Source organism: Rattus norvegicus, chromosome 6, assembly GCF_021556685.1.
Source record: "Rattus norvegicus strain SHRSP/BbbUtx chromosome 6, alternate assembly SHRSP_T2T, whole genome shotgun sequence".
In the NCBI taxonomy this organism is placed as follows: Eukaryota; Metazoa; Chordata; class Mammalia; order Rodentia; family Muridae; genus Rattus; species Rattus norvegicus.
Window position 1 is genome coordinate 47,420,547 of NC_141539.1, and position 20,285 is coordinate 47,440,831.

A 20,285-nucleotide genomic window follows, 5' to 3' on the forward strand; every position below is an offset into this window, starting at 1 on the left:
GCCTGACCTGGTAGGGTGAGGGTGGGCCAACCCTTCATCTCTTGTCACTCTCTCTTCTAGCACTGGACCTGCTTTGAGCATGTATTAGTACATTTATTAAATATGTATAGTATGTGTGTGCACATATCAAGGAGTAAATAAATGATGCACATGTTAGCGTTTGGAAGTCTAGCTGTTTGGAATTGATAGGTATGTATTATATCATGTATATAATAATGTTAAACCAATTTTGTAGTTTACTATGCATAGATACCTTATGTAACCTAAAGCAACTAATGAAAACCCAGCGGGAGAGGCTTTCACCTATGTTACCTCAAATATTTTTTTTTCAGAGAGGCCTTACATATGGCATGAATTTAATACAAAAATAGATAGACATTGTGGAAGTCTCCACATTTTCCTCATAATTCCATAAAAAACCCAGACACTCATTGCAAGATTTCGTCAAAGAAAGGAAGGGGACAGAGTCTGTTATTACTTATGTTTCCTTGGTTTCTTCGTTTGTCCTTTTTTCTTTTGTCCTTTCTTCTTTTTCACGAGAACTGCCTTTTCTCCAATAAATGCATTCTTAGAATGGAATTTTCCTTCTTTAGAAGTAAAATTAAGTCTTTGCTTAGATTTACTGACATCTTTCTTCAAGCTTGGATTTGAATTCTGTTGCTTTAGTTTTTCTTTATTAACAGAACCCATGACTCTCAGTTTTCTTCCCATTAGCTCAGAATTATTTAACTTCAAAGCAAGATGAACAGCATCTGTGTTCTCAAAGAGCACGTAGCCAAACCCTCTGCCGACTCCTGTGAGTGGGTTTCTCACGGTCCTCACTGCCACAATGCTCCCACAGTCCAGAGTGTTCCTCCAAAGCAGACTCTTCCACTTTGTAAGGGAGATTTCCCACAAAAACTGATCTCTTGTCCCTAGAGGCAGTTTCAGATGCCAGATCAACGCAATACGAAATCCTTCTGCAGTCTGGGCCCCATTTCTTGACAGTGCTTTTGCAGCAGCGCTCTCCTCCTTAAACACTACATATGCATTGATGCTTTTCTGGTCAGGAGGAAATTTACGTTTTATTGCAGCCAACTTCTTGGATAGCGTCCCCTCTGCTGGCATCACAGAATGAAATCGTGTGGATTCTACTTGTCCATATTCTTTAAAAAACGACTTCAGCTTCTTCTTATTACACGTGACAGGCAAATTACCAACAAACACAGTTCTCTCATTTTTTAACTGCTCCTCTTCGGGGTTGAGTGGGACTTTTGTTCTTTTGTCCCCATCCTCATTGAGGCTGAGGGCAACATCCAGGGCTTCTCCATCAGCTGCTTTACCACGAGACTGAGACCTTCTCCGTGCCTGCCCTTGGTCCTGATGAATCTCTTCTAAATCAGCATTCGCTAGCGCACTTTCCCTGTTTGCTAGCCTCTTGTCTGCATCGAAGAGTTTCTTCACTTTCACTTTTCTTGCAGGTTCTTGCAAAACTGGCTTTTTTTTTTTCATATTTATCAGGTGGAATTTTAATTCAAAGGAGGTAGCTGTTCAAACAACATCATCGTCATCATCATTATTTTGAGAGAGGATATCACTGTGAAATTGCAGCTGGTTTTGAACTTGCTATATACACCAGGCTGACCTCATACTCACAGTTATCTATCTGCCTTTTCTTGATTAAAGGGCATGTGCCCTCCCACTTGGTTTCCAAGAAAGTTTTATAAGATCCAAGAAGTTTCTCTTATCAACCCAACTGGGACACACTGTTGCGTCCTTGTATCTTCTTTTTCTTTGCCTTTTATCCCCCTTATGTCTAAGGTCTACTCTGGAGGTATTCTTTTATGGTGAACTCTTCCTGACAGGTCCTGCCTCAGAGAACCCAGGAAAGGTGAGCATAGCCCACTCTGTACCCTGTCACTCCAAAAAAGGAATAAAGATTTACAAAACTGGCCTTTTAACGTGGGCCACACTTTCTTCTTCATCATCGAGTTTTCTTTTTTTAGATGTTTCCTGGGGCACAGGCACAAACACAGGGGGAGCTGATGTCTCCGGGGTGCTGAAGAGAGCTGCCAGCTGCCCTGTCCCTCCTCCAGGAGGATGTGTGCTGGCCACAAGCTGTTGGCAACCTGTCCCACCTGGTGGTTGGTGGCTGCATTCAGAGCTCTGTCTCCGTTCCTTCTTTCTCTTTTGTCCCTCCCCTCCCAAAGCCATGCTTAAAAACTCTACCTTGAATATTTAATCCTCAAGTTTCAATATACTAAAAGAGGAATCACATTTTAATTTTAAAGTTAAGTTTAGGTCAACACTTCCCTTTCTAGGAAGCTGGTGACAGTGGAGGCCGAGGCAGTGTATTCTCAGTGCTTATTCCCACCTGGCTTTCTTATTGTTTGGGAATTTACACAGGAGACCCTGTCCTGCATTCTCTCTTCTGTTTCTTTCTCTGCTTTGTTTTCTTAGCATGTTGTCATTTATTGACTGGCTGCCCACATCTTCTAGCTAGAATACAAGGTCTGTGGGAGCAGGAATTTTACCTGTTTGGTTCACTCTTGCTTCCTCACTAGTGCTCACGGTACCATAGCCTAACCTTTATTTTACTTGATGAATGGGGTATAAATACATGTTTTAGTCCATTTTTAACATTTGGAGTTTTCTTAAGACTCAACATTTGACTAAAATGTTTGATCTCTTATTGTATACAAGGTATTGGGATGAAAACCTTAATAGTTGGTCCATCAGCAAGCATGCACTGGGCTAGGTCCTGAAGGCAGAAGGGAGACAAAGAAATAGGGACCAAGGAAGAGCTTCCTGAAGAAGGGACTCACAGGATGAGCAGGAGATAGTCATGTGATGGGAGCTGGAGATGGAAGGAAGGCTGTGGGAGCCTGGTAGTGAACTGGCAGATCCATGCTCCTCAGACACAATGCATTGATTAGAGTTAAACAGTCTGTAGACAGGCAGCTGACTGGTCTTCATGGGTTCTGGGGACAGTAGCTTTTGAAATATGTGGGAGGTACAATCCACTGAGTGTATTCTTCCTTTGTGAAGGGGCTAGATTTTCAGAAAGAGTTGACTCAGAGCAAGTGTATAGCTCTCATTGAGATGTCTTTCTGAAAAATGCAGGTTTGTTGAAGAGGACCGTATTCCATACATAAATGCTTTTAAGGTTTTTCCAGAGGAGATGAAAGTATATGGTCGTGACAAAGGCATCTTTGCTGTCGAGGTAAGTTAAGATTCTTTTGTGTATTATTATAGTTCTTTCTACATTCTCTCGCGCAGTATCTGATTTTTCAGTTTTCAAACACATCTAAAGTCTAGTTTCCATAGTTGTAATTTAATGATGGGTAGATGTATTCTTTTTTTTTTTTTTTAATTTGCTCATGTGATGGCTCTGAAAAAGATGTGGTTCTGTCCCTGCTTCACACAAAATGGTCTTTAGGAGGAGCTGGCTTAAGTTTTCTACTTGTGTTAATTCCTCTCCTTTCTGAGACAGGGTCTCACTGTATCACCCAAGCTGGCCTTGAACTCATTATCCCTCCACCCCAGCCTGCTAAGTGCTGAGATTACAGGCAGGTATCTTATGCCTAGCCTCCTTTATCTTACGTTAGACCTGTTTCCTAGTGGAAATGCTTCCGTCCTTCAACAGTGCATCTTTATTACTATTAGAGTACTCCAAAGTTTCCCCTTGTTCTTCGTTAGATGGTTGTAGGTATGCTAAATATTAAGATTAAATATTTTCTTCCATTTTCCACTTAAATGATTGTACTAGGCTTGCGTGGCCTCTGTGGCAATGGCACTGTTTGCAGCTTAAGAGATATTTGTGGAATGCATGCCTGTGGTTTCTAGTAATGCTTGTGGCAACTTAATAAAGACAGTGTGCTTTATAAGATGTGGAATTAAGTCTAAAACATTGTAACTTTTCTACAGCCTTATATAATAGGCAAATCATTAGACCTAGGTCTGGACGGTATCTCCCATATCAGAAGTCTTCTGTGCCATGATAGTTTCTCAGTCTTGTAGAAAAAGACAGCTAAAGAAGCTCCAGATCTTTTCTTTCAAAAGCCACTATCGGACAGCAATGTACAAAAACTCCCAAGAACGTGGGTCTTGAGTAAAATTAACCAAAGTGAACAGTGCATTGAGAAATATTACTTATGAAAAACAAAAACATACAACAGCAATGGAAAACTCTCCATAACTTTGGGTGAAAACACTGAGTCAGGAACACTTACTTGAGGTTGCTCCTACCTGTCACCCGGCCTTGACCCAGCGGGTAGGATGGTGCTGCTAGAATGCTGCTGCTGTTCCTGTTAGCGTCATTGCTGGAGAGAAGCAGGGCCAGGTGAGATAGGAAAGTCCATAGGGGATGTTCAGGAAAGCCCACATCCTACGGACCTGAGACTGACTATCGATGGGTCAAGCAGAAGAACTGTAGTTACTAAGAGGACAGCTCGGAATCTGAGCAAATGTCCTAATGATGTCACTGTAGGTGGCGAGACATTGGCATCAGTCAAGAAGTTGATGTCTTTTTTTTTTTTCCATCTTTATTAACTTGAGTATTTCTTATTTACATTTCGATTGTTATTCCCTTTCCCAGTTTCCGGGCCAACATCCCCCTAGTCCCTCCCCCTCCCCTTCTCTATGGGTGTTCCCCCTCCCCACCCTCCCCCCATTATCGCCCTCCCCTCAACAATCACGTTCACTGGGGGTTCAGTCTTAGCAGGACGAAGTTGATGTCTTATACCAAAAGTTAAGGCACATACTGTCCCATCTACTTGTCTGTCTGTCTATCTGTCATCCATCTGTCATCTATCCATTCATTTGTCTGATTTACTTTGATTGTTCAATCTTTCAAAGGTAGGTAGATTCCTTTCTTTGGAAATAGAATTTAAGGCAAAATAAATAAAAAACATTTAGGACCAAATAATTGTAAGAATTTTTTTTCCTCAGTTAATTCTCTTAGAAAATACTTCCTTTGTTCTGAGGTAGGTTACATCAGTAATCATTATTTGGTAGTACATAATGCAGAGGACCTCCCACCCACTTTGGTCTCACATTTCAGAAAATCCTTTCTAATCAAATGCCCTGTGATGTAAAAGTATGCTGGCTTGTCGGTGTTGATAACATACTGACATAATGTTGGAGAAGTCTCAGGATTTTACCTCTCTCTGAATTAATCGGGAACTGACTGCAGTTTGTTGCCAATCAGGGTGTAGCAGGACTAGAGTGTGCCAACCCCTCCAACCCACTGTTCTAATTACCTGCAGCCAGTCACAGCACAGAAATATTAGATGAGAAATTCAAATGTTAACTCAAAAATTTTGAGAAATGTAATGGAACATCGTGTGTCTTGAGTTTTGAGTGATTTGATGGCTGTCCTGTGTACTGCTGCCAGGGTGTGAGTCATCCCTGTGCAGCCCGAATGCCTGGCATGTGACCTGCCCACTCATCACTTGGCAGCCATTCCTTATCAGACTGACTATCCAGGATCAGTCACAGTGTCTAGATTCAGTAAGCACTAGTGAACTCAACAGTGACCATAAGATACTGGCATGGTGATGTCAGCAATTCAGAGGTGTCTAGGAGCAGTGGTTAGGCCACCCCCATTTACATCACTAAAAAGTATTTACTATTTGAATTACGTATGAGGGATAGGGTATGCGCATATGAGTGATTCTCTCTGAGGAGTTCAGAGGCCTAGGATCCCCTGGAACTGCAGTTACAGGTGACTGTGAACTATCCTTGTGGGTTCTGGGAATCAAACCCAGGTCCCCTGGAATGACAGCTCTTACACTGCGCCTGCCATCTTCAGCCCTGCCGCCTTGGTTACTTGTGTTGCTGTTTGTTGCGGTTATTAGCACTAATCTCTTATTGTGCTAACTTTTGAATTCAACCATAGATGTGTGTGTGTGTATATAGAAGAAGAGAAGCTCGGGGGCTTTGAAAAGAGCAATTTGATGTCAGAGGATTAGGAGCATTCCCTGGCAAGCCACTAGAGCGCCTGAGTAGTTTGTGAACTTCTCTTACTTCTTTAATGTGTGAGGACATGCATGTGGGAGTGCGTGGGTGTGAGCATGTACATGTGCATGAGTGCATGGACACTTGCTGTTTGTCTTCTTTCCTACAAATACTGGTATGTCAGTGGTGATGGGAAGGATGTCATATTGTGTTGTATAATTTGTTTGCTAGCAAAAATAATTCCAAAAAAGAAAGTGTTTCATTTGTTCTTTGATAAGTAAAATTACAAACTTAAAAATTGTTCAAAATAAGATAAACTCATTTATATATCCCCTTAGCCATATTGCCTTACTATTTACAAGTAAAGTTTTGGTCTCCATTTTTAAAAAAAAATTTTTTTTAATTGCATGTATGTGTCTGTGTGTGAGTATATGCACATGAGTGTAAGTTGGCCTCCATGTTTTAATAGATTCACTCTGAGTGGCTTTTATTAATGTGGATTATCTTTGGATAGTACTAATAGTAGGATGAAAATTTACTGTTACCCCAAAAATCACACTTGAGCTAGTGAGACTGCATATTGGGTAGAGGAGCCTTTTGCCAAGTCTGACAACCTGGGTTCGATCCCTAAAACCCACAGGATATGAGGAGATAACCAGTCCTTCAAGTTGTCCTCTGACTATACATGCTCTTGCACATACACACACACAATAAATAAATAAGTAAACACAAAAATCACACTTATGATCTAGAATCCTTTAATACCTTACTTTCATTTCTGCAATTGTAGCCACATTTATTCTTATTTTCTGTCGTGGTTGTTGAAGACACTGAGCTTGTTCTGTTTTTGTGAGGTACTAATTTGTAGCCTTGAGCCAGATGAATGTATATGACTAGAAAGACAAATAATAAGCAGGCCATGTCATGTGACCAACATCTCAGGTCATTAAATCCTCAAAGCTTCCTGCACCAAGTTGAGATACTGTGAGAGATTTGTCTAACATGTGATGCTCCTTGGCTCTATGTCTACACCTTAAAGTCCAACCAAATTTGTGAGCAGCAGTCCCTAAAATCCTTGGTGAGCAGAAAGCACGCTTTGAGGTGGGGTTAGTCCAAGGGCAGCTATCTCTCCTCTTTAGTTGCCATTTTCCATCATGGCAGGCAAGGTTGTGTTCCACATGTGTGTGCATGTGTGATGGTGAGTATCCACAGAAGAGAAGCAGAGAGCATCTGCAGCTCTCACTCGACATGGAGAAAGCAAAAGGAAATCATACTAGTAGACATTATGTTTCAGACAGCCCTGGTTTGAAATCTTTATAGTTGATTCTTCATGCCAAGCCCATGAAGTAGGTTTCATGTGTTGTTATTGTCTGTGGCTATGGTTAGATAACTGGCCTGGCAATCTTACTCTGTAGGCTGGCCAAGGCAGCCATAGTTTGGAGGGACTGTAGGAATCCATGAGTATGAGAACAGAGAGGAGGGGGCAGAGATAGTATACTGAGCTAAAAGGGAGCTCCACACTGGTCACTGAGACCAATCTCAAGCCCGAGGCAGAGATGGCACTAGGAACAAAAGGCCTGCAATAGAGGACGAAGCTGGAAGCCCTTCAGGCTGGTACTTCCAGTGGGAGCTGTTCTGTTTCTGGCCTGAGGCAAGGCCTGCTACCCAGAGCAGTCACCTGAAGTGGGCTTCTTCCTGATAAAACAAGTTAGTGTCTCTTGTCTTGGGTGAGGTCATTGGTATAAAGGACAGGACATTTGCTCTCCAGCAAGTACTCTAAGCCTCAACTAACTTGTCAGAATGTTGGAGAACAGCCGAAGGAGAAACACCATCCTGGGAGTCTTGTTTCAGTATGGAGGAATGAAAACCTAAGCTCTTAGTTTTAGAACTGACCTGGACTCCAAGTTGGTATTTATATATATGTGTGTTAGGTGTGGTATGTGCACAAATGTGTGTACCTCTGTGTGCATGTGTGTGTAGGTGCCTGCACCCATGTACACTTATGCAGAAGCCAGAAGTGCCTTCCAATATTGCTCCGTGCCTAATTATACCGAACCAGGTCTCTCGGTGAAGCTGAAGCTTGCTGTTTTGACTAGGCATATGATCCACGAGCTTCCGGGATCCATCGTCCCCAGCTACTAATGCTGGGCCTTTAAGCACATACAACCATGCCTGCATTTCACCTATGTGCTGGGGACTTAAACTCAGACCCTTGTGCTTGCACAGCACATGCTCTTTCCTGCCAAGCCATTTCACCAGCCCTTGTTTATATGTCTTCAATGGCATCCCACATAAACTGAGCAAAGCCCTGACTTTCAGAGTAGTAAAGTTCCTGAAATCATCACATAATAGGAAGCTTGCTTTGAAAAAAATAATTGATTTGTAAAGTTTAACTTTAGACTTAGTGGCTGAAACATTGTTTCTGGTAGTCACCTGAGCCTTACTGAAATGTCCTGCTAAGCCAGCCAGAAACCTGCTGCCTTGTTCTAGTGTGTGTCTCTATGTCATTATATGTTCGACTTTTCTGGAAGGCTAGTGACTGGCTTATCACCTTTATGTTAGTTCTCTGCTTAGCTTTGGTTTGTAAAATCCGCCTTCCTGAGCCCTGGCTTATTTCCTTTCCCTTTCAACCTTTCCCTGTGGCCAGCATGTCATGCAGCTCACCTCCTGACCTGCTAGGCTTCCGTGCTGCCTCACAGCTGCTGCTCACTGAGTCCTCGAGTTTCGATTGGACAAGGCTGTGTCCATTCTGCCAGTGCCTAAAGATATTCTGTCCTTAACTCTCCAACCAAGTCGCAGTCCAGGACACACATCAGCAGCTTTATCATAGATTGATGGGAAACTCCAGTGTGAGGAGAACTGAGTAATCGCATGAGCCCACTTGTCATGTTTTCTGACATGGAAACTGACCTATGAGTTAGGCTCTATGAAGAAATAGCTCATCCTTCAGTCCATAAGGACTATCTGTGAAGTCCAAGTATGTGACAGGCGTCCACACAGCAGCTTCCTTCAGGCCCCAGGAAGGGTGTTCCCTCTCTTGATGAGAGTGGAGAGAATGATAAGCTGTTGTAGGGGAGAATTAGTTTTGAAAAAGAAGGGTTTCAATATACATTTCTTAGTCTTTGGTCACGCCCATTTCTAGGGCTTCTCACACCTAGAAAGCCTGTGTGCATCCATTTGCTCCTTTAGTATTTTATAGTCTTGGTTTAGAGGACATTGCTTTTTGATCTGAGTTTATGTGTTGAGATTAATATCAAGATAGTTCTTTTCTTTTTAATTAGGAAGTGTAGTTTTACTCTTTCTCTGTGTGTGGTATCTACATGTGTTTACCTATGTGTGTGGCCAGAGTCAAGTGTCTTCCCCGCTTCTCCCTCTTTCCCTCTCTCTCTAGAGGGGGGAGGAGGGAGAGAGAGAGAGAAAGAGAGAGAGAGAGAGAGAAAGAGTCAGAGAGAGAGAGAGAGAGAGAGAGAGAGTCAGAGAGAGTGAGTCAGTCTCTCACTGAACTTAGGACTTCCTATTAGTCAGGCTGGCTGTCCAGCGAGCTCAAGGTCCTGTCTTATTTCCTAGTACCCACTTCAGGCCCTCATGCTTGCACTGAGCCTCCTCCCCTATCCCCGGGGCTTCTGTCGCTATGATAAAATGCCATGGCCAAAAGTAACTTGGGGAGAAAAGGGTTTTTAATTCAGTTTACAGTTCCACAGCACAGCCCATAAGGGAGAGACATCAGGGCAGGAACCAGGAGGCAGGAGCGACGCAGAGGCCATGGAGGGGTGCTGCTTACTGGCTTGCTTAGTTTGCTCTCATATACCATCCGGGACCACCTGCCCAGGGATGACTCCACCCACAACGAGCTGAGCCCTCTCACATCAATCAGTTCCCCATGTGTAGACAATAGATTAAAACACACATACACATGCGCATGTATGCACACACACACACACACACACACACACACACACACAAGTATAAAGGATACTGTCTAAGGAGTGACAGAGGCGATGGGAGGGTGACAGGAGCAGTGAATGTAGGGAGAACACGATGACATAAGTGCACTGAATATCATAAAGGAACATTGCATATCTAATGAGAGAGATTAATAACTAAAACATATTTGTATAAAGAGTGAGGGGGAGTAAAAGTAGGTGTGCTGCTTGGCTTTGTTCTTTAGGACTCTCCACATTACCTTGCACAACGGCTGCACTAATTTACACTCCCACCAATAGTGTATAAAGGGCACCACCTTCCCCATCCTTGCCACATTTTGTTGGTTTTGTGTGCGTATGTTATTAATGACAATATTAATTACTGATTGGAATAATAGAAACTAGATTTGTGTTTCTCTGATTTTTTTTTCTATTCTTTTTTTTCGGAGCTGGGGATCGAACCCAGGGCCTTGTGCTTGCTAGGCAAGCGCTCTACCACTGAGCCAAATCCCCAACCCCTTTCTCTGATGTTTTGAGAGACATGTTTAGTAGGTGTCAAATTTGAACTACTTTCTATCAATATAAATAAAAATGTTATTTAATTATTTCAGGTCTGTTTGACTTTAATCCACATAATTAATTGTACATATTTATGAGGTATGATTTCTTACTTCAGTACATGTGTGCAGTGTGTGGTGATCAAATGGGGCAGTTGGCATGTCTGTCTTTGTGTTGGGAACATGGGAATCCTCTCTACTGTCTGTTTTCAGATATTCAGTTTTCATTCTTGAAAGGTGTCCTGCTGTGCACTAGACAGTCACAAGTCCCAGCCTCTGGCTCTCCCTGTTCTACTCTTGACCTCTTGAGCCTCCACATGGGAGAGCATGCCATAGCATCTCCTGGGCCTGACTTTAATCCCATGCCAGTGCAGGCCACTGCAACACAGGGTCTCATTCTTCATGGTTGAACATATCCTGCAGTGGCTGTAGACCACATTTTCTTACCTCCAGGCATGGGCTGCAGTGAGCTGTGCTGCAGTCAGTGTGCATGCGTGGCCTGAGGCTGCTTGCTTTCTCGTGGGTGCACTCTACTGTGTGACTTGCAGACTCCAGTGCTGAGCTTTCGGGTTTTGGAGTTTGGTGTTTTCTTTTGCTGCTTATTTTCCAGACGGGTGCTTTTGTTGTAGCAAAGGCTGACAACCTCAAACCCACAGTCTGCCTCCCTATCCTGATGCAGAGTGCCACTGTACCGGCTTCTGTCTCCATCCTGAAACAGAATGCCGCTGTACCGGCTTCTGCTTTAGTTCAGTGGCTCGTCCAGTTTACATTGCCGTGACAGAGTAGATGAGTTCAGACCATCAACCGGGGTTTTTGTTTTTGCTTCTTTTCCTTGGGGGAGGGTGTTTTAAGATTTTTTTTTTCTTCTCCATGTACCATGTTATGAAAGAGAAAGAAAACAGGTTTCTATCTTTTAGTAGGAGTCATCCTTACTCAGGGGAGATGTTTGGTATTGGGCTTTCCTTTGCATTTCTTGACAGCTGGTGGTGGTGGTGAGTGTTTTTCATGCATGTGTACATTTTCATGCATGTCACCCATTTGTATGTCATTTGAGTTGTTTGGTTCAAATCACTTGCCCATTTAAAAACTGGTTTGATCTACACGATTCTGCTATTTCCTTCTTTATATAGTCTAAGCATTTGTCTTTTGTCAGATGAATGGTTCATAGGTATTTTCTTCCATTTTTATAGGTTGCTTCTGAATTCTGCTGTTTGTAGTCTGATGTAGTTGCATTTATCTTTTTTTGCCTTAGTTGCCTATGCCTTTGATGTCATATCCAAAAAAATCTTTGTTGCAACTAATGCCCGGAAGCGTTTCCCTTTGGTTTTAGAATTTACTTAATTTTAGGTCACATCTTTAAGCCTTTGATCCACTTTGAGTTGCTTTTTTTTGTTTTAGTTGTTGGTTATGGTGAGAAATAAAATATGGGTCTCTAATTTTCCAGGTGCCATTTATTAGCAACTATCTTCTGCCCACCTCTTGGTTCTGGTATTTCCATCAAAACCAATTGACTGTTGTTCATGGGTTGTCTCTGGGTTCTTTGATTTGTTGCATTGCTTTTGTGTGTATTTCCTGCTACTGCCGTGGTTACTGTGGATTTGTAGCACAGTCTTGAAGTCCAGTGTACAATCCCACTAGCTTTGTTCTTGTTAGTGTTACTTAGTTATGGAGTCTTTGTGGTCCCACACACACTCAGGAGGTGTGTTTTTCTCTATGTATGTAAAGACTGTCATTGGTATTTGATAGAGATTGCACTGGATGTGTAGGTGAGTCACGTTGGGTACTTTGGGTTGTATGGACATCAAATAATTTCCTTCAATCCACAAACATGGATTGTCACCCCCCCACACACACCTCTACCCTCACCCACCCCTTTTGGCGTTCTCTTCAGTTTCTCAGCAGTGCTTCCCAGTTTATTATGGAGCTCTCTCATCTCTTGGTAAATCTGCAGTGTAGCTCTCTGTGGCTTTCTTGACTTTTTGGTAGTTATCAGTGCAGAGAAATGCTACTAATTCTTGTATGTTGATTTTGTGTCCTGAAAATTCATTGAGTTCGTTTATCAGTTCTGATCTTTGGTGGGCTCTAGGCTTTTATATGTCACGTGCAAGCAGGGAGAGTTTGGTTTCCTTTTCCTCTTTGGATGACTTTTCTTTCTTTGCCTTGTCCAGCGGTCCTGGGTAGAATTTCTTACACACTCACTAGGAGATGCGGAAGTAGGTGACCTTGCCCTGCTCCAGATCTTCCAGGAAATGTTTTCAACTTTGCCACCTTTTAGTTTGATGTTAGCTATGGGTTTGTCTGTCCTACATAGCCTTAATGAGTTAGAGGTGTGCTCCTTGTATACCCAAATTGGGGAGACCTGTATCATGAAGGGTGCTGAATTTTATTTACTGAATGCTGTTTCTGTGTGCATCCGGATGGAGCACACTGTTTTGTTTTGTTTCTTTCATTCTGTTGGTGAATGTGTCACACTTACTGACTCGTGTGTGCTGCACTGTGTACCCCCGGGGTGCTGTGTATCTTCACGTGCTCCTCCATTCAGTTTGCAGTGCTTTGTTGAGAGTCTTCTCATCTCTGCTCATCAGTGACACTGATCTGTAACTTTCTTTTTGTTCTTTTCATCTTGTCTGGTTTTGTCAGGAAATGCTATTCTCCTAGAATTTTCCCCCATTTCAAGTTTTTGAAATGGTTGGCAAATAATTAAAGTTAGTTATTTAAAAGTTTGGTAAAATACAACAGTGAATCTTCCCAGTCCTGGATATATTGTCTTACTGATTCCATTGTGTTGTCTCCATGTCTTTTTAGCTTGTCTGTTGCTTAACCCTGCAACCTTGGGAGCTTATGTTAGTCCAGGAGCAGACCATTCCTTCTGGGCCTTCTAATCTGCTGGCAAGCAGTTGTTTGTACACGCGATTCCCTAATGCAGGGTTCTCATGGCTCCTATGGCTCTCATCCCCTTTAGGAAGTCACCTGAGACCATCTGCATATCAGATATTTACATTATAACTAATAACAGCAAAATTACAGTATGACGTAGCAACAGAGGTAATTTTTTGGTTGTGGGTATGTGTGTATGTTTCTGTATCAAAGGGCCTTGGCCTTAGTAAGACTGAGAACCACTGTCCTAAGACCTCACGTGGTAGTTGTTCACCAGAGTCCCCAGTGCTGCCTATATTTCTCTTGTGTCGGTTAAAATGTCTTCTTTTTCTCTCCTGTTTTATTTGAGGCTTCCCTCTGTTTATTTCTTTGTCCAACTAAATGTTTGTTGACAAGATTTTAAAATTTCTTTTAAAAAAATATCACTTTTTTCTTCTTTTTGGGGGTGTGTGTGGGAGAATGGTGGTATGTGTCTGTTAATCCCAGAATGTGGGAGGCTGAGGCAGGAAGATTGAGAGTTTGAGGCCATCAGTCCAGGCTCAGTCTCAAAGCCAAACCAAATCAATATCAACCCCTTTTTGTTTCATTGATTTCCATTTCTCCTCCTGGTGCTGAGAATCAAACACAAAGCCTGCACTTAGCCCTGCTGTTCCTAGTGGCCAGTGTTGTCTCTCACTGGCCTCTAGGTGGTTTGTTTCTGCAGATCAATACTGACTTGACAGATCTCTGCTTTCACTATTAGTTGGTTTTGTTTTTTTAGGGCTGTGTTTGTATTTTTACCATGCTGGTGATTTGGTCTAGACCTTGTGGGTCTTCTGGTGTTTTATAGTCCCTTCCATCAGCTATGCTTTCCTTCTTTATTAGCATTCGTTGCTGTTCTTTTTAGCTGATTCCTCACATTTACATCCTAGGCAGGCCTTGAACTTAAAGCATTCCTCCTGCCTCATCTCCCCTAGTGCTAGCATTACATACAGGTATGTCTGTGCCCCACTTCCTTGTACAGGTCCCTGAGCTTTCTCTTCATGCAGCTTTATCCTCTCTGGGATCTGACTGTGAACTTCAGCCATTTTACTTCTGAGAATCTACTGACACCTGGCCCCCCCCAGGCCACAGGGCTGTTGTAACTAGTTTCTCACAGTGTTGGTGGACAACTGATCTAGCAGTGAGCTGGGTTCCTTGGGTTCTTTGCTCAGGGTTCTAGCTCAGTGCAGCCTGTTGTCCCTCACCTGAAAACTCCTTTGCATATTCCTTCCACTTCTCTGTTGTTTATGGCAGGTAAAAGATCACCTCCCAGTGTAGTTAACTCCCAGGGTAGAAACAGGAGTGTCCCAATGATGGGTCTCTAACATATGGAGTGGAGTTAGTGTCCAGATGCTGAACAGTTCTTTCCCAGATGCCTACAGGCATCTCAATGCTTACTCATTCTTAGATTCTAAAATCCTAATTGTAATCTCTATTCCTGAGTATCTCCACTAGTGTAATCTTTTCATAATCAAGACATCCCCTGCAAAGGGTCATCTGAGTGGTAAAGCACTTACCTAGACGACTTTTCCTTAAGTGGGGTGTGGTTTCGGACGCCATGGTTTTGGATATCTACATACTTGTTTTATAATCCCTCTATCAGCTATGTTTTCTTTCTTAATTAGTATTTTAATTGACGATCATGATTTCATACATTTATGAAGTCTATTTTCAGTTCCCTGTTTCTGTCCTTCTTCCCAGTACCTAGCTTATGGTCATTATTCCCATCTTCTGTGAGTATAACTTTTTAAAAATACAACATGCAAGTAAGATATTTGGCTTTCTGAGACTATTTCACTAAGCATAATACATTCTGGACTCACTCGTATTAATCATGAAGAGTCAAATTTTCTTTTCTCTTAAAGTGTTTGTTTTCATTTCATTTATGTTGCTTTATAAAATATATTAATAACTACTTTAGAGGAAAGGGTGTTTATTTTGGCTTACATTTTCAGGGTGTAGTCTGCCCTTGTGGGGAAGCCACAGTGACAGGAGCTTGAAGCAGCTCTTCACATTACATCTGTAATTGGAAATGAAGGGAATAAATGCATGCGTGCTGCTTGCTTATTTACTTACTTGCACTCAGCTGGACTTCTCTACTCTTATACAGTTCAGGACCTTTTGCCTAGGGAATGGTTCCATCCACAGTGGACTGAGTCTTCCCACATCACTTAACTAAATTAAGACAGTTTCTCATAGACATGCCCATAGGTCAAGTCAATGTAGATAATCCCTCACTGAGACTCCTTCCCCAGTTTCTAGATTATATAAAGTTGACTATTGAAGTTATCCATCACACTCTACTTCTTGTCAGTTTGACATACCAAACATCACTTTTAAGCCATAACCTTCCACATCTTGTCTTCAAAGTCTCTTTTTAAATATAATGTAGCCCAACTTTAAAAGTCCAAAGTCTTTTAACTATGGGCCCCTGAAAAATTAAAAACAATTTATATACTTCCAATATATGATGACACGGTATAGTATTTTTATTCCAAAAGTGATTTTTTTTAGGACATCACAGGGAAAAATCAGATAAAAGCAAAACCAAAATCCAGCAAATATACATTCCATAACTCAGTGTGCAGCATCTGGGGTTTGTCTTCTGGGCTTCACGGAACCTTGGTAGCCCAGTCTTTCCAACTTTGTAAGACAGCTGAAGTTTCAGCTTCACTGTTGGCCTCTTAGAACCTTTTTGCAGGAACTCTGGTCCTGCTACACAGTGCCAGCCTCAGCTGCTCTCTATCAGCCCCCCAATCTTGCATCTTTCATGCCTTCAAACAGTACCATAGGCGGGACAGTAGTGGTGCATGCCTTTGATCCCAGCACTTAGGAAGCAGAGGCAGGCAGGATCTCCAGGTCTGAGGTCAGCTTGGTCTACATAATGAGTCCCAGAACTACCAGGACTGCACAGAATAACCCTGTCTCAAAAAGAAAAGAAGAATCTGTTACTTCCTGGAACTGAAGTTACAGATGATTGAGCTGCCTTGTGGGTGCAGGGATCTGCCAGAGCAGCCAGTGCTCTTAACCAGGAGTGTCTCCAGGAGTGACCCTTTTCCTTTAATATAGTCTCATTGCGTTTACTTGAGGGTTGGGGAGGGCACTGTGCCATGGTGCTTATGTGGTGGTCAGAGGACAAGTTACAGAGTTATTTCTCCCCTTTCTCTTGTCGGTCCCAGGGGTCATGTTGAGCATATCAGACTTGGCGGCGAGTTCCTTTACCTTCTGATGCATCTCTCTGGCCCTCTTGGAGAGCTTTTGAAAATAAGCATCTTTTTTTCTTAGTAGCTGTTTATTGATAAATAGTTTAATATAAAGAGATTTTAGATCTTCAGATTTTTGCTCAGACAGAATCACAAGCATTACAAATATTTTTTTTCTTTAAAAAAGAGGTATGGAAGGGGATGAACCAGAAGGAGATTGATCTGGAAGTAGTGGCATTTGAAAATAAATCAACAAAAAAATTTAGTGTTACCATATATTGATGACAAGGAAAGACTAAGTTTCCTTACATTCCATGGGTGAAAAGTTCTGGCTAAACCTAGAGTTGGGGCAGGGCTGCGCTCGGAGCCACAGTGCTTTCTACCAGGTCAGCAGACCTTCCTGCCTCTGCACACATCACTAGGAAACCCATCACCCTTCCCTACTTGGAGGCTGGGATTGAGTGTACTGGGCCCTCCAGGGACACGAGCCTGTAGTCTTCTGGGCCCACAGGTAATATCCTGTAGTGTGGTAAAGAAGCTACCTCCTCAAGAGACACTCCCATTGACAATTTCTGTTATAATCAGTAAAGGTCAGGGCTTCAAAATAAGCACATTTTCAGGAATGATCTTAGATTTATAGGGAAAACCACAATCCTAAAAACAGTCCAAAGAATGCCCATATTCTGACACTTTCTCAAATTCACCTCTTGTTGACATTTTGTCCTTTTCCGAAGTATTGGCTGTCTCTATCTGTCTACCTGTGTAGCTATATACTTCTAGTTCTGAGTCACGGAGGGGAGTTACAGTCATCATTTCTTGCCCCTAAGTATTTTAGCATGCTTTTTTTTTTTTTTTGTTCTTTTTTTTCGGAGCTGGGGACCGAACCCAGGGCCTTGCGCTTCCTAGGCAAGCGCTCTACCACTGAGCTAAATCCCCAACCCCAGCATGCTTTTTTAAAGACTAAGAATATTCTGTTACATGCTACAATTTACTTACAAGTTTTTATTCTCTTTAGAGCTGTTTCAGACAGATATGCCATAATTTAAATAGTTTTCTATTAATATAAGATTCGTGTTTGGGGAGAAAAGGCTAAAGAAGCCAGCTGGCTCGTTAAAAACTAAAACTAAAGGACATCTCTACATCTGCAGTAGGAAAATTGACAAAATATGTCGTTTGTATTGACTACATAAACAAATGTGGAAATGAATATAGATGGCAGGTACAAGGAATGTGTATGAATCTAAGAAACACAATGAGTTTAGAAAGCAAGATTCATTTTATCCCAGGGATGCCGGGATGGTTCAAAATATGGAAATTCATCAACATAATCTACTATGTAAACAAACTCAAAGGAAAAATAAGCACATGATAATTTCATTAGATGCTGAGAAAGCATTTGACAAAATACAACACCCCTTCATGATAAAACTCTTGGAAAGATCAGGAACTCAAGGCCCATATCTAAAATAGTAAAAGCCATATACAGCAAACCAGTAGCTAACATTAAACTAAATGAAGAGAAACTTGAAGCAATCTCACTAAAATCAGGGACTAGACAAGGCTACATACTCTCTCCCTACCTATTCAATATAGTGCTTGAGGTCCTAGTCAGAGCAATCAGACAACAAAAAGAGGTCAAAGGGATACAAATTGGAAAGAAAGAAGTCAAAATATAAAATTTCCTGAACAAAACACCAATGACTTATGCTCTAAGATCAAGAATCGACAAATGGGATCTCATAAAACTGCAAAGCTTCTATAAGGCAGAGGACACTGTTGTTAAGATAAAACGGCAACCAACAGAATGGGAAAAGATCTTTACCAATCCTACAACTGATAGAGGCCTTATATCCAAACTATACAAAGAACTCGAGAAGTTAGACTCCAGAGAGCCAAATAACACTTTTAAAAAATGGGATACAGAGCCAAAGAAAGAATTCTCAGCTGAGGAATATCAAATGGCCGAGAAGCACTAAAGAAATGCTTAACATCCTTAGTTATCTCGGAAATGCAAATCAAAACAACCCTGAGATTCCACCTCACACCAGTCAGAAACTCAGGTGACAGCAGATGCTGGTGAGGATGTGGAGAAAGAGGAACACTCTCCATTGTTGGTGGGATTGCAAGCTGGTAAAACACTCTGGAAATCAGTCTGGCAGTTTTTCAGAAAATTAGACATGGTGCTACCTGAGGACGCAGCTATACCATTCCTGGGCATACACCCAAAGGATGCTCTAACATATAACAAAGTTACATGCTCCACTATGTTTATAGCAGCCTTATTTATAATAGCCAGAAGCTAGAAAGAACCCAATGTCCTTCAATGGAGAAAAGGATACAGGAAATGTGGCACATCCACACAATGGAGTACTACTCAGCTATTAAAAACAATAACTTCATGAAATTCTTAGGCAAATGGATGGAACTAGAAAATATCATCCTGAATGAGGTAACCCAGTCACAAAAGAACACACATGGTATGTACTCACTGATAAGTGGATATTAGCACAAAAGCTCGGAATGCCCAAGATACAATTCACAGACCACATGAAGCTCAAGAAGAAGGAAGACCAAAGTGTGGATACTTCATTCCTTCTTAGAAGGGGGAACAAAAATATTCATAGGAGGAGATATGGAGGCAAAGTGTGGAGCAGAGACTGAAGGAATGGCCATTCAGAGCTGCCCCACCTGGGGATCCAGGCCATATATATTCAGCCACCAAACCCAGACAATATTGCCGATGCTAAGAAATGCTATATATAGCTGTCTCCTGAGAGGCTCTGCCAGAGCCTGACAAATACAGAGGCGAATACTCGAAGCCAAACCATTGGACTGAGCACCCGGTCCCCAATGGAGGAGTTAGAGAAAGGACTTAAGTAGCTGAAGGGGTTTGCAACCCCACAGGAAGAACAACATTATCAACCAACAAGACCCCCAAGAGCTCCCAGGGACTACACTGCCATCCCAAGAGAACACACGGAGGGACCCATGGCTCCAGCCCCATATGTAGCAGAGGATGGCCTTGTAGGGAATCAATGGGAGGAGAAGCGCTTGGTCCTGTGAAGGCTGGATGCCCCACTGTAGGGGAAAGCCAGGGCGGGGAGGCAGGAGGGAGTAGGTGGGTGGATGGGGAAGCACCCTCATAGAAGCAGGGGGAGGGGTGGGTTAGGAGTTTCTGGAGGGGAAATCAGGAAAGGGGATAGCATTTGAAACATAAATAAAGAAAATATCCAATTTAAAAAAAAAAGCAAGATTTGGGGAAGTCTGTATAAAGAGATCCCATTTTGTTAGTATAAGTTATTGGTGGTTCAAGTTCAGGATACCAGGATCTGCCTCCAGTGGACAGGGGGCTGGGTAGGAAAGGCACACACTGTGTGCATCCCTAGTGATGATGTCCAAGTTCCTGAGCAAGTAGTAGGTTCACTCTCCTATCTTACATCAAGGGTGCTAATATATAAAATGTACTCTTCTGTGTGTCTCAACAGTTTAAAGGCAGCTAGAGGATGCTAAGTGGAATCTCTAAAAGAGAAGACGCAGTGGCAGTTTGTGGTACAAGGCTGTTTCCATGTCTTACATCACCAGCTGTGAGACATAAATTTTGTGTGAGTTGGGCCTGTATTTGCTAATTCAGTCCACAAGAACTGTGTGCATGGATGTGCTCAGTTGTGTGGTTGATCAAATGATGAGAGATGAATTTGAAACAAAATATATAAACACTGCTTTGGGAGAGTTCAAATTGTCTTGCTGAAGTTTTTGTTTTCCTACTC

At 42.2% G+C, this 20,285-nt stretch overlaps 1 protein-coding gene and 1 pseudogene across 11 annotated transcripts in view; one reads left to right on the forward strand and one right to left on the reverse strand.

The window, feature by feature from the left end:
* Positions 1–20,285, forward strand: part of Taf1b (TATA-box binding protein associated factor, RNA polymerase I subunit B) — a 76,408-nt gene that overhangs the window by 33,325 nt on the left and 22,798 nt on the right. For all 11 annotated transcript variants that reach the window (XR_015622158.1, XM_087554782.1, XM_087554775.1 and 8 more), the window contains 1 exon segment: positions 3,103–3,202. Coding sequence is in view for 10 of the 11 variants with exons in the window: in XM_087554782.1 (XP_087410908.1) it covers positions 3,103–3,202 (100 nt within the window). In the remaining variant the exon portion in view is untranslated.
* Rbm34-ps1 (RNA binding motif protein 34, pseudogene 1) lies at positions 464–2,193 on the reverse strand (annotated as a pseudogene).